The 13,830-nt window shown below is 49.7% G+C and overlaps 6 protein-coding genes across 6 annotated transcripts; 3 read left to right on the top strand and 3 right to left on the bottom strand.

The window, feature by feature from the left end:
• Nucleotides 1–985: 985 nt before the first annotated feature.
• Nucleotides 986–2,733, top strand: INS49_004033 (uncharacterized protein; the record flags this gene model as incomplete). Its single annotated transcript, XM_043164823.1, has 6 exons — nt 986–1,207; nt 1,271–1,340; nt 1,394–1,501; nt 1,574–1,936; nt 1,998–2,043; nt 2,130–2,733. 6 exons carry the CDS (start codon nt 986–988, stop codon nt 2,731–2,733), a joined length of 1,413 nt encoding a protein of 470 aa, XP_043018473.1.
• A 607-nt stretch (nt 2,734–3,340) lies between these two features.
• Nucleotides 3,341–6,137, top strand: INS49_004034 (uncharacterized protein; the record flags this gene model as incomplete). Its single annotated transcript, XM_043164824.1, has 7 exons — nt 3,341–3,674; nt 4,307–4,740; nt 4,802–5,070; nt 5,137–5,183; nt 5,247–5,307; nt 5,375–5,536; nt 5,594–6,137. 7 exons carry the CDS (start codon nt 3,341–3,343, stop codon nt 6,135–6,137), a joined length of 1,851 nt encoding a protein of 616 aa, XP_043018474.1.
• Nucleotides 6,138–6,486: 349 nt separating this feature from the next.
• INS49_004035 (uncharacterized protein) lies at nt 6,487–7,172 on the bottom strand (the record flags this gene model as incomplete). Its single annotated transcript, XM_043164825.1, has 2 exons — nt 6,487–7,092; nt 7,155–7,172. The coding sequence occupies 2 exons, from the start codon at nt 7,170–7,172 to the stop codon at nt 6,487–6,489; spliced, it is 624 nt and encodes a 207-aa protein (XP_043018475.1).
• A 2,064-nt stretch (nt 7,173–9,236) lies between these two features.
• On the bottom strand, nt 9,237–9,482 carry INS49_004036 (uncharacterized protein; the record flags this gene model as incomplete). The annotated part of the gene is made up of 2 exons (XM_043164826.1): nt 9,237–9,340; nt 9,398–9,482. The coding sequence occupies 2 exons, from the start codon at nt 9,480–9,482 to the stop codon at nt 9,237–9,239; spliced, it is 189 nt and encodes a 62-aa protein (XP_043018476.1).
• Nucleotides 9,483–10,892: 1,410 nt separating this feature from the next.
• On the top strand, nt 10,893–11,591 carry INS49_004037 (uncharacterized protein; the record flags this gene model as incomplete). Its single annotated transcript, XM_043164827.1, has 4 exons — nt 10,893–10,929; nt 10,979–11,238; nt 11,306–11,415; nt 11,465–11,591. The coding sequence occupies 4 exons, from the start codon at nt 10,893–10,895 to the stop codon at nt 11,589–11,591; spliced, it is 534 nt and encodes a 177-aa protein (XP_043018477.1).
• A 220-nt stretch (nt 11,592–11,811) lies between these two features.
• INS49_004038 (uncharacterized protein) lies at nt 11,812–13,818 on the bottom strand (the record flags this gene model as incomplete). The annotated part of the gene is made up of 5 exons (XM_043164828.1): nt 11,812–12,241; nt 12,303–12,991; nt 13,052–13,320; nt 13,390–13,581; nt 13,647–13,818. 5 exons carry the CDS (start codon nt 13,816–13,818, stop codon nt 11,812–11,814), a joined length of 1,752 nt encoding a protein of 583 aa, XP_043018478.1.
• Between the last annotated feature and the right edge of the window lie 12 nt (nt 13,819–13,830).

The raw sequence follows: 13,830 nt of genomic DNA on the forward strand, positions 1-13,830 counted from the left end.
GCGAGTTGCCAACAAGCACAACTATGTCCATCAACCCGATATCTCGGTCGTTTTACCGAAAACTCGTGCGGCGTGGAGGTTTCCCGTATTCGTTTTCTCGGGTAAGAATCCAGCGCCTCGCCTCGTCAAGGCCACTGAATCAATCCAAAGCAGGGGCTTGTGTGGAATTGCCCATCCCAATGGGACCTGACATTGTTTCACTGATTATAGTGGTTAGAGGAGCCCACAAGTAATAGGCTGAGTAAAAGGCACGGCCATTGCGACAGGGCGCGGGGGCGCGCGTGACCCGCACTGTGTAAAGCTAATTTGGACTCCGTTCATACAACAATCCCATCCACGTCGGATCTCATCTAAATTTACCGGCTTCCAATGACTCTGAATTGGGTGCCAAGAGTCATGTACATCTTCACCTTTGCTGACTTATTCTAAAATAGTTATGATAATCAGGGTGATGTGAAAGGAAGGATTGGCGGTGTTGGAGATTTACTGATCGACGACCGTGCAACAGTCTTGACACATGTCCTTCGCAAGGCTGAACGAACTTCATAAGGCACCACTGTTCATGCAACATATTTTCTGTATCCTTGTTCGATATGACTCAGGTCAAAGTGCATGTCTCACAACGACCCAACCTAGTGGCATAATGAGTGCGTCGAGGGATCACCACTTGTGAGTGAAAAATGCATGAAGTCTGGAGTATAGTTACAGGAAGGAATGGCTACGGAGTATGGGGTTCTATTAGAGCCCGATTCCATCGTCAAACAACCCCGGCGATAGGTAAACTATGCTACCCCTGAGTGGGTGGAGTTATTTCTGTCCAGTGCGGCGGGGAGCGCCCTGAATCATGGCAGCAAATAGTGATATGGCAAAAGCAGCTCGTAGTTGCAAGGCAGATGGTACACCGGCCTTGGAGAAATTGAGGGCAGCATTACTCTCACACTTGCGTTGACTTCCTTTCCACAGGACCTCTTCACCGCTCGCCAGTATGGAGTTCGATAGAGATCTCGTTGAGTGGGAACCTCGCGACGCAGCCAATCCACACAACTGGTCGACAAGGAGAAAGTTGTTCATCTCGCTTGTATTGAATACACTGCCTTTCGTGGTCAATGTGTCTGCTGGGGTCCTGTCGGGCTCTAGCACGCAGCTCGCCGAGGACTTCCATGTTCCCCGGACCACGGTAGTGTTGATCGTAACCATGTTTCTACTGGTATGGAATCCGAAGTCCAACCACTACAAGTTGGAGAAAGCTAATGTGTTGTCTAATCGATAGGGCTATGCAGTCGGTCCTTTGGTGTTTGGACCTCTGTCTGAGCGTATTGGAAGAAAGATTCCAATTATGGGTTAGTATTTTGCAAACCACTTTTTCACCGTCGGTTGGCTGACCTCCACCAAGTTGGTATAATTGGATTTGCATCATTCTCTCTTCCAATAGCCTTGGCTCAGAACTTTTATACAATATTGATATGCCGATTCTTGAGTGGAACATTTGGTGCTGCGTCAAGTAAGTTAAATGCCTGCTCAAAATTATCTTCTTTATTCTGGAGACTCGAGAGCTGACGCGAAAACAATAAAGTGGCTGTCACCGGCGGCGCCATCGGTGACATCTGGCCTAGTCCTGTGGCACGAGGTGTCGGTCTGGACGTGCTGGTCATGACGGGCTACCTCGGACCTGCACTAGGCCCAATTATTGGCACCTACATAACTAACAGCTCCCTTGGCTGGCGATGGGCATTGTGGGTGACCATGATTGCCGCATACGCCTTTTCTATTTTGTTTTACTGCTGTGTGCCTGAGACTTTTGCCCCGGTGCTGCTCAGCCAGAAAGCCAAAAGACTGCGGTTAAGGTCAAAGAACTGGGCATTGCATAGCAAACATGATATGGAGGAGTCCATCACCCTATCAACGTTTGCACGAACTTATCTTGTAAGACCGATGGGTAAGTCAACAACCAACGGATTTTTGACTTGGTTAAAATGTCTTTGTTAACGCGACAGCAGTTCTGCTAGCGACAGAGCCTATTTATCTGTTGACTACCGTCTATATGTAGGTACACTGGACAGCTCAGCTTTATGGGTCAAAGATCGCCTGCATCTGCCTCTAAAATTCTAATACTGATACGAACCATGCAGGGCTTTCATCTACGCACTTGAATTCATTCTTCTCCAGGGGTTCCCAGCGAACTTTATCGGGGTCCACGGATGGACGCCTGAGAATGCATCACTGGCTTTTCTGAGCCTTGTCATTGGAGGCATAATCGGCTTCGCCTTTGTCTTCTGGTACTCCACCACGATATACGCCAGGCAGCTCCAGTCGACACCTGGGATTGTCGTTCCTGAGCGCCGTCTACCACCCATGATACTTACTGGCCTGATTCTCCCCCCAGGCCTGTTTTGGGCGGCATGGACTTCCGACCCGAATATCGCCTGGCCGGTGCAAATGTTGGCATACATATTCGTTGGGATCTCCCTCTATGTGACTTTCCTCCAGGGCTTCAAGTATATTGTGGACGTCTACCTGCCTGTGGCCAGCAGTGCGATTGCAGGAAACATGTTCGTTCGCAGCTTCTTCGGAGCCGGATTTCCGGTATTCACGCCTTATATGTACAACAACTTGGGCGTTCCGTGGGCGACAAGTACGTTGGGCTTCATCTCTTTAGCTTTAGCCCCGCTACCTGTCGTGTACTATGTGTCTGGAAAGAAGATTCGGGGCTTCTCAAAGCACACATACAATTAGAGTTGGTTGCGTGTACATAGACAGTCAGTGTGATCATCCCATACGGTGAAGCGATCAATTCCCGTATCATTCTTAGGTTGACTTATTTCTTGATGAGACCAGAAAGTTGCCGGACACCATAAATCCAATCAGCAGCTTTCATCAGATTTCCAGGACATCTGCGTGCTACGTACAAATTACCTTTGAATGTATCTTAGTTGCCCAAATTTTCCTCGACTTCTTTAAGGGGTGTTCGAGAAATCACGTGATGTCATTATATATATCAAGCTTCTGATAGGTTGCAGCATGTCATTACACACAATATAAATAGAATTTGATCAGACACCAAGGGTGTGTATGAAAAGGCTTTAAGTCTACAACTCTTGCGGCCCCTACGGGTATCAGGTTTGATGGAGATTCCGCCATACCGTAGGGGATATGCATGTCTGAGTCAGTTGGGGAATTGTCATCAACTTTATTTTGACCCGCTTCTTTTCATTTATTTGTCCCTTTCTCTCAACCTTTCCTTGCGGCTGCACTGGTGGCCTGTTACCACCCTTTTTTCGCTTTCTGATTTTCAACCCTAACCTCGGCCTTCGAACCAGTGCATACAGCTGCATTTGCCGACATGGGCTCCTACTCTCCACCCCGGATTTTGTTCATTGATGCGTTTGACTCATTCACCAACAACGTCATTGGTCTTCTAGAACAATCAATCCAAGCAGACGTAACAGTCGTGCGAATCAACAACCAGAAGTTCGCAAATGGCCTGGAGACCTTTCTACCAGCCTTCGACGCCGTAGTCATCGGCCCTGGCCCGGGAAACCCAGCCAATCCTCAAGACGTTGGGTTCATCGACCGCTTGTGGAACCTCTCAGACAAATTGATTTTGCCAGTCTTGGGCATATGCCTGGGACACCAGTCCCTATGCCTCAATCACGGCGCGAATGTCACCAGGCTGAGTGAGCCACGACACGGCATCGTCAGCAAGATAGTTCACAATGGGAGCGATATATTCGAAGGAGTGGGGGAGCTGTTGGCAACACAATACCACTCACTCCAAGTAGACCTCGGCCACCCTGGCCACAACATTTTCTGGAGTCCAACAACTGCCTGCCCTTCTATTTGCCCACTTGCGTGGGGCCCGGAAGATCAGGGCAGGCCAGTGTTGATGGGAGTCAGGCACACTGAGAAGCCTTTCTGGTCTATTCAGTTTCACCCAGAATCAATTTGCACAACCAGGAAAGGCGCTCAAACAATAGTGTCAAATTGGTGGTACCGAGCCCAGAAATGGAACGACTCGCACGACAGGGCGCCCAAAGGTTCATGTACAAATGATCTCGAAGATCTAGCCCATCAAAATAACAGTGATGCCAAGGTACGAAACACATTTCTCGCCTGGGCTCATTCGGCCTTGCTATCTTCCTTACACCATCGAGTTTATGGCTAAGAGACTTCTCAATATAGGACACACTTTCTTCATTGGTTGACAAAATGCTGGCCATTACTGGCGGTTCCCAGCCGGATTCGACTCCAGTATTGACTTGGAAGGCATACCAGTCAAAGAATGTATCCCCTGATGCTCTGTGTGAAGCCTTACGACTAAACAACGATGAGACTGAGGTGGTCCTGCTTGATTCCCAAGGCCACCAAGGAGAAAGAGGAACATTCAGCATCCTCGGACTCGTGCATCCACAGGAAACCCTCAAGGTCACCTACAAGGTTGACGATAGGCGCATACGCTGGGGAACCAACCCTGGAGCCAACGGCCTGGCTGAGCTGCAATTGGATTCCATCGACCAAGTCTGGCCAGTGTTGCAGAAGGTGCTGGATGCTCACAACCCAAGAGCTCACAGTACCACTAGCCAGACCTTGCCCGCAGAGATCCCATTCTGGGGCGGCTTTGCAGGGTATGTATCATACGAGGCTGGGTTGGAGACCATCCAAGTAGACTCTCATCGGCCATCTGAGATCCCTGATATCAACTTTGCGTTCATCCAACGCAGCATTGTTATGAACCACGAACAGGTAAGCAATTCATCGAATCGAAATGTTGAAAGAATCTTTTTCTAACAATCCAATTTGCCAGGGCCTGGTATATGTTCAGTCTCTCCACCGTGATGATTCGGACTGGGTTGCAGAAATCGGTGGGATCATCCAACAGCTTGAGGTTGGAGACAGACGTCCAGTCGAAGAGGATCAGATATTGCAACATGCCATCAGAAATGCACAAGTCACCAAGCCACAGGGAGTGGAGTATAAGCAAAAGGTCTTGGATTGCCAAGAGTTCTTGAGGTCCGGGGATTCTTATGAGCTTTGTCTTACTGACCAGACAGAAATTCGACTCCCCGCTGTTAAGTACGCCATCGTTACTTATTTCTTTTGCCACAGATGATGGACGACACTAACCAGCAAACCGAGCAGTGGAAAGCCCCCAAGTTGCTGGAATATGTACAAGCGCTTGCGGCAAAGTAGGTCCAACTTGGTCTCTCTTTTGGGTCTCAGTGACTAATTACTGACTATGATAAACGTAGTGAACCCAGCACCATTTGGCACCTTTCTCAGCTTGAATGGAGTCACAGTAGTCGGAAGCAGGTCAGTACATACATAGCCTTCCATGCCCTAATCCTGACTTCGTGACGCTGACAACGGTTTCTTCTAGCCCCGAACGTTTTCTCAGCTGGGATAGAACCGGCCACTGCCAATTTCGACCTATCAAAGGCACCGTCAAGAAGTCCGACTTCACACGAAAAGAAGCATACGAAATACTTGGAAGCTCAAAGGAGCAAGCTGAAAACCTCATGATCGTCGATCTGATCCGACAGTGTGTAGTTCCCGTGCTCATACGACACGTTGATACGAATGCTGACTTGTCATGCAGTGACCTAGGCGGTGTAGTCGGCGCGAGTAATACCTGGGTGTCTAAGCTCATGGTAGTTGAGGAGTACGCAACAGTATACCAGCTGGTCTCAGTGATCGAGGGACAGTGCATCCCGAGCAACCCCGCCTCGAGCACACCTTGGACCGGCCCCCGCGGCCTCGACGTGTTACGAGCATCGCTTCCTCCTGGATCCATGACTGGTGCCCCAAAGAAGCGCTCATGTGAGATATTGAGAGATCTGGAGCCGAGGAATCGGGGCATCTACTCCGGCGTCCTGGGCTACTTGGATGTCGGCGGCGGCGGCGATTTGTCCGTCGTGATTCGCACCGCTGTCAACGTGGACACTACCGGTGACGCTGACAAGTCCCACTTTGGCACACAAAGCGGGACTGGGGCTGATCACAGCTCGCATTCTGGTGATACCTATCGCATCGGAGCGGGTGGCGCGGTGACAATACAGAGCACTGATGAGGGTGAATTTACGGAGATGGATGTGAAGTTGTCGAGCGTTCTGAGTGCTTTCACTGCTGCTGAGAAAGATTAGAGATTATAGACGGACTTTTAGAGCTATTGTGTACGAAGGGGTACATGTTAATATTGAGCCTGTAATCGGAAGCGAAATTCAATATCTTCAGGGATCCGTGGTACTGTCTGGTGAGCTATTACAATTGTTAGGGTGAAACAGTGGATTCGAAGAGCCGTCGCCTCCTTTCGCAAGAATTGGAACTGAGCCTGTCCCTAGTGGCAGCTCGGTTGCCTATGACAATATTAGTCTGAAATCACTGAGCCGGAAGATGCTTGCAACTGACCTTTTGGACAGCCGGGGAGTCAAGACCAGGTCTCCGCATGTCCACAGCCAACTGTATAGCCATAGATCTCGTTACCGGGTTGCCTCAAGTTGTGACTGCCAGAATCACGAAGCGGAGAGTTAAGTCAAGATTCCCCTGCCGCTGATAGTCAGGTTCAGCCGATTCAGGCTGATCAAGAAACACTAGCATCGGGTTCTGAAGCACGTCGTTGACGTCTGGCATCATGCTGAGAATATTGAGGATCTCCTCCGCCGCAGCAATGAGTCGGAATCTGCTTTGACGGACTGTTCCCTCCCAACTTCCGACCTTTTGCGTCCTCGATATGGCTGCCCTGGGAAGGCAGATTACAGAAGTGTGGATGATGATGTTGACAAAAGTCGCGTTTTGACAACGTATGTTGTTGGGTAGTTTGATATCCTCTGGAAGGCAGTGAAGGAGAATAGACAAATCGTTGTCAATCTCGCGATGGCGCTTCCAGTATAAACTTGATTGGATATGCCATGTGTCTTGCTCTGAAGAGGTCTTGGCGGAGTGTTGGCAAGCTTGGTGGAAGTGGGATGCGGCGAGGACTCGTGCTGCGAAAGCAGCAAACTTCTGGCCTTCTAGGTTCAACATGCTTCTCAAGGGGCTCGTGTGCTCTTTCAGGCCTGCTTGGAAGGATTCTTCGGAAGCGGGAAGATGAGTGTCGATCTCCGATCAGATCAGCATGTCTGTAGAAAGGGTTGTGCGATTAACAGAGTTTGACGACTTACATCTTGCTCATTTATCATCGCTGGCCAACCAGTACTACCACATACTAGTCGGTCAGGGCAGTAAATCACCCACCATGTCCTGCGCATTTCTTCTGCCTTCGCCCATTCTCGAGATGGGGATGGCAATGGAGTGTCATCCACGCTCTGTCCATCCATGAGATGCAGTCCGAGCATCTGCGCAGTTCTGACTGCTCTGCCGAGGCTCATTGACGCCTGTGCAAATCGGAGCTGTTGTGCTTCAAAGTTGGCTATCAAACTCCAGGCCTGTGCGTGGGCGATTGTGGTGAAATGTTGGCCCTCCCCCTATGGTTCTCAGCGATTTGTTCCTTGCAGGAATGATACAATTTGGTAACCCACTCGCATCTCGTCTGATTGCATATATGACCTGGCACGCTGGTAAAATGGCATTGCTAGTTTCCTGTGTGTCTTCGTGATGTCGGCACCAAGGGCCAGTATAATGTATTGAAGACCCATGGGCGGACGCATGTGAGGTGGCAGATGCAACGACACCATATAACGAGCGCGCTGAAACATGGGGGAGGCAAAGTACCACTTGTCGAAATAAACATTCGTCCTACGTCTGTCAGATGTGATCATTGGTAACGCAGAGAAATGTCATACAGAAAAAGGGCGATTTCCTGTGCAGGACGCTGCTCAAACAGCCCGACTGAAACCAAGTCTGCGAATGAAGTGTTTGGTTGTGGCTGTCCTTGGCTATGATTTGCAACTGAAGATTGTGGTGTGTAATGCTCGTTGGGGAGATCGAAATCGTCGGGGCCCTGCGGCAATGGCTGTTGAATCTGATTTTCCTCAGCTGCCGGAGCATTATTCCCACCCCTCGCCAATCGTTCGAGCTCATCTGCGGTGTGAATGTTAGCCCATTCGGAACAAGACGAGACCGGTAAAGGCTACTGATTGGGCAAGGTGAACACCACAGGGAAATGTCCAGCATGAGACTGTCCTATAGTAGGGTATCCTTTAGAGGATATCCCGCAGTTTCCCCATACCAAGTCGGACAGCCACTGCAAGCATTGTAACTGACCTACTTTCGTTTCCAGCTCAGAACTCTTTTTCGTCTACCCACGTTCGACCGTCTTTCCTTTGGGTATTCGCAAGTATCCCCGAGCCTGATGCATCGGCTGCAACGAGGCTGGATTCGATCGCATTTCAGCTTTCTCAGCCGACATGGGTGGCATGAGAACGAGATAGCCGACATTTGTTCGCCAACGTCTTTGATTGCTGGTCCGTCATTTGGCTGACTGCTTGGTGAATCCATGTCCGAGATGATGGACCGTCAATGATGAATGCTCGAGATTTTGCTTCAGATGTGGTTTCTTCGACGTTGGAATCGTTGCGGACACCATAGAACAACATTGTGAATACTCAATCCAGTTTACTACCCATGAGTAATGTGCCAAGATAAAATCTCATTCGACGTGTGCATAAGACGGTCTCCGACGAAGTGCGAGCCATGCGTTTTCAAGCATTAGCCCCACGCCTGTTGAGCCTCAGGCCAGTTGCATCCAATTGCGAGACCGAGGTGCCCCAAACGATAACCAGCCCGGGTTGTGGCTCAACGTGCGTCGTTGCTGGCAGCACGTTTATACAAATCGTGGGAACTTGGACAACTGCAGTCTCTATGATTTGGTAAGATGTATATCGACACAATTGAAATGAGTCTATTTACCCTCTGCAGGATGAAATCATTGTCTTTATTCAACGGTGGAAGATACGAGTACGAAGATAAGGTTCAAAATCTTAAATAAAGTGGAGTTTGTCCCAGTCTATGATAGTTATACAATTTCCATCATTCCAAATGGTCCAGGAATAGCTTTTTTTTCTGTGACAGCTCAACTGATGAACACGAATAAGGAGTTCTCAAGGTCTCGATCCAGTGATCACTGAGGGATACCATGAAGAAGCTCATCAAGGCTGCCTGAAGTAACCACAGTCACTTTCTCGCATAGCTCGGGTGGGCAGTTTTCCTCGTAAGCCTGTCATATTCCCCATTAGCACACTGTGGCTTACAGTCGGTGTATGAGCTTACGTATAGAGTTCCAGGCTTTTCGGTGCAGTCCTCCCTCAAAAAGGCACGTGCCTGATAACGGACTCAGCCAGCGTGGTAGGACCCCAGTTAAAGACCATGGGAGTAAGCGGCGCGGCCTGACGATACTGATTAATGTTCTCTATGTAGTTTTGTCAGTCATCATAGAACGGTATCGTCTATAATATCATCACAATACCTTCAAATCGCTCGACGAGCTCGAAGAGAGTCGAATTCCTAATACCCCATCCTACACCTGTCACGCCCCAGCTCCTGCCCTCCATACGGTCCGCAATGTTGGAAGCCGGTTGATCCGTTCCTTGGAACAGCACTGCATTCAAACACTTAGCCGAGGGGCTGTAAAAAGGATAGAAAAGCATCTCATTTGGTTCAATGTAGCCTACCGTAGACATTAAAGCCCGCTTTAACAAGGTTTGCGGTGTCGTTGCGCAGCGAAATATCAGTTCGGGCTGGATTAAAACCTCGAGAAGTGACGAGAGGATGATACGCCGCAAGTCCACTATTTGCTCGGATTAGAGAACTGAACGGCTGCCCGCGACTTCCACAAACTCACGTATAAAAAACGTTAACCTCGCCACAGGTGGCATCGGTAGGAAAGGTTATCTTGGGTGCCGGGCTTGGTTCGGTAGCATTTGGTACCATCGAAACACATCCAGCAGCGAGGCAAACAGCTTGGATGAATTGGACCATGATTGTGATTTTCTTTTCTTTTTGAGAACTAGAACTGGAAAGAGTTGGCGTAGGGTATGAAAATGGTCGACATGGAAAGAATTGCTGACGGGTAATCTGATCCCATACTCATATGCATCGTGGTGCAACACTGGAAAGGCGTTTTATAGCTCGTTGAGAGAACCTAGGTATCTTGTTCTCATGTGATGAATACTTCTTGTTCACTCCAAAAGATGCGGAGATAATTCATTTCACCCCACAGATCAACATGCTCACATCGGGAGTATATGGGGCTGCCCGATTGGGCGCAATTTTCGGACATTTCGGAAAACTCAAAACGCGCGAGCGCGACACTTATTCTGGGCTTCATTGGTCGAGACTGACCAAACCCACAACAAGCGCAAAGTTACTACTGTGTGCCGCAAAACAATTTACATGATACTAAGTGGTCTCGTTTTTAATCTGTATACATGTGCTTCTTAAGCAATATGATACTAACAATGCCCATTAAACCAATAAACGAATCAATGTTGCGACCAGACAATCATTCGTGATGTACCTACCTCCGTGGCGCAGCTGAGGCCGAGCATCACCGGCTCCGTGTTCCTCTCCGCGTCGTTAAGCTGACATAGTTCCGTCCCAGATTTGCTCACCGCTGGGCAGAGATACTATTCGGATGACTGGAGAGCGGACTATAGCTGGAAACCAATGAAAGAGTATGGACATATTTCTCAGCCGGAGGACGCGGGTGGTGGGAGCCCAGAGTAGAAAGGGATTTACACGGACACGGACTTCTGGTGTCTTTTTTTCCGAGTATGAAGAGAAGATGAGCAATGCCGCGAGAGATCAAGCGGTGATTGTGGCGCAACTGGATATATTTAACTTGTGCCGATATGGGCGTGACATATTTCTATTCGAGGTCTGCATTATCGACACTTAGCGTGGAGCAAACAGTACCATTATCACTTCAGCCACTTGCTATCCAGGCGCCTATTCTGGTGAATATGCCTGCCATTGAACCTATCACTGTCTACGTCCTCGGTACGCCATGAATAGACTCACAGAAAGATATCAGGCTAACAACTCACAGGTGGCGGTCCAAACCCTTTCAAGGTCTTGATCACGCTGGAAGAGCTTGGCATTCCGTATGGAAAAGTTGAGGTTGAAGACGTCAAGAGCGCGGGTTTCCTCAAGCTTAACCCCAATGGTCGCACACCGGTCATAGTTGATCCAAACAACGACAATTTTACTCTTTGGGAGTCTGGCGCCATCATCGAGTACCTCGTCGAGACATACGATGCACTCGGCGCCTTGACCTTGGAGGACAGAGAGCAGATGGCTGCTCCGACAGTACCTGCATTTTCAGATGTCAGGACAGGGACCTTATTACGGACAGGCTGTGTGGTTCTACAAGCAGACAGAAGACATCCCAACAGCCAACAGCAGGTACATTGAGCAGATCGTGAGGGTGTTCGGGGTCTTGGACGGCATCCTCAAGGATCGAGAGTTCCTTGTTGGAGACAAACTGTGAGTGTACCCGTTATGATCTCATGGGAAAACTTGCTGACAGATGTAGCACCTATGCCGATCTCTCCTTCATCCCATGGAACCGAGTAGCTCTCGATGCCCCGTTCTTCAGGGACGAAGCTCTGGGACAAGCACCACACCGGGGAACGATTTCCCAACTTCTTGGCGTGGCATGAACGCCTGAACGCTCGACCGTCTGTCAAGGCGGCTTGCGCAGGCTAGGATTGGGCTCGCATATGAAGGCTTTGAGTTCGCTGACAGCGTAATTGCATGAACACGCGGGCAAATTGGGTTGTGGTTGAAGGATCGCAGTTCGATCTTTGAGACAGGTTCATAGCTCTACTATAGTATTTACACAGATATCCTCATGGGACCGAACAAACGACTCACATTTCGTTACTCATCAGCGTTCGGTGGTAGGCTCCAATCAACCATTTGCAGGACCCCGGCAGAGAGCCAGTTGTGGCTGTTGTGAGATATGCCTTCCCAGTTGTCCTGCTCTGTTGCGCCGGGAACAGGAAGAACAGGCAGATACCCCGCAACCTCGTTTGGTCTCCCCACGCCCAAAGTCAGAACGTCTAGAGCCGAACCAAGGGGATCCTGGAGTGAATTTTGAGGATCCAGGATGACCGACACAGCTACATCGTAGAGCGCCTTGATGATGTAGTACGAGGTGATGTTCTTGTGGTTCACATCGTATCTCTCATAAAACGAGAGGACAAGTTTGATGAGCTCGATGTCCTGCCCTGCAATAGCCGAAGTCTTATTCTCGATAATGTTGATGAATAGGATATCGACGCTCCAGGCAACCTGGTAGAGAAGGTATCTGGCCAAAGTGAGTATTCTCAGTCAGGTCATCTGATCATGAGGCACGGGAAGCTTCTTACACAGTGAATGGATGATCGAAGTGGTGGTAGTTCAAGAGCGATACTGCCCCACGGGCAGCATTGACGCAAATGGCAGCGCTGGGTCGGAGGAAGTCCATGTCCTGACCTGTCGAGGACATTCTGAGAGCCGCAGAGTGAACAGCGACAACCAACTGGAAGTAGATGTAGTGCAGGGAACTCAGCGCGATCAGCCTAGCATGGTTATCGTCATCCAGAGGAGCACCTGACTGCTGCGGGCGAATCATCTCCGGAATGCTTTCCCGCCATTGCTGAAGCTCCCTATCCAAAAGGCTGATTTCGGATTCCAGAGCCGCGGCTGACGTCGGGGTGTTGAGGTGCAGCCTTGCATAGATGCGGCCCTGGATCTGCGCCAGCCTGACCTCTTGTCGGAAGTAGTTAAGAACGATGTCACCGGGATAGTAGAAGAGGCCGTAGCAATCCAGAGGGAATTCTTCTGGAAAGTCGAGCAGAAAGTTGTCGGTGATCAGAGGTGGCTTTCCGATCCTTAACATCAGGTCACGGTCAAAAATGTATGCTTGCCAGAACAGGCGACGACGATGCTGGATTTCCGAATCGCTTAGGCCGGGGTGGTTACTATGGTAGTAGCCGCCCAGAATAAGAGACTGTGTTGCCAGAGCCAGGAATGAGACGGCAATATTATTTTCGGCCGTGAAGATAAAGTGGACGGTCTTCCTTGTTCAGCAGTTGTTCTCGATACGACAGAATAGCTGTCACTATGAGAGGCTTACCAGCGAGAGTAGAGCCCCTATCATCATGGGAGACGGTGGTTGCAACATGACGGTGGGTACGAGGGCCATGGCGCTGTGCAGATACTTCTCGTGCTCACGCGTACCATGCAGCAGATCTCGTTTCCTGTGCGGGTGCAAGAGGATGGTGAACAAGGCTATTTTCCAGCCGATGCCGCTTGGTGGTTGCCCATGGAGGTATGACTGTACCGCAGCGCGGACGACAGCTTCATCGAAGAACTTGATGTATCGGTTGAGGGTCATGAAAAAGTCTGGTAAGTAGATTGATTAGCCAATACGTGGGGTGTGGTTGGATACCTGCCAATGGCGAGTGCATGTACCATTCATGTATTCCGCAATCACAAAAGCAGATGGGAAAGAGTCGGCGGGAGTGGAAATGTAGTTGAGGGTTCTCTGTCGCGGAATATTGTTAATCTGTTGCAGTAACCTGCGGGCAACGCCGGAGAACCGCTTGTCCCCAACCAAGATGTCAATCTTCTCCATGCCTTTGGCCGAAAAAAGCGAACAAGAGCCTGTTTGATGGATTAACCAATGGTTCTTCTGTGCACCGATTTATTCTCTTGCATTTGACACATACCGCCGGCGCAGATGGTGGCTTCGGGCATAGTCTCGGAATGGAATAGCTTCGGCCCCGACGAACTGGTGTCAGACGGAGATGTCAGGTCCGGCGGCGGCGGATCCACTGCCGGCGATGTATCCAACCTTGTGGGTTGATAACTAGAGTTACCATTGGACGAGGTGTCGCTCATCGACCGAGGATG

This window comes from Diaporthe citri (genome assembly GCF_014595645.1).
Source record: "Diaporthe citri strain NFHF-8-4 chromosome Unknown scaffold_11, whole genome shotgun sequence".
Taxonomy (NCBI): domain Eukaryota; kingdom Fungi; phylum Ascomycota; class Sordariomycetes; order Diaporthales; family Diaporthaceae; genus Diaporthe; species Diaporthe citri.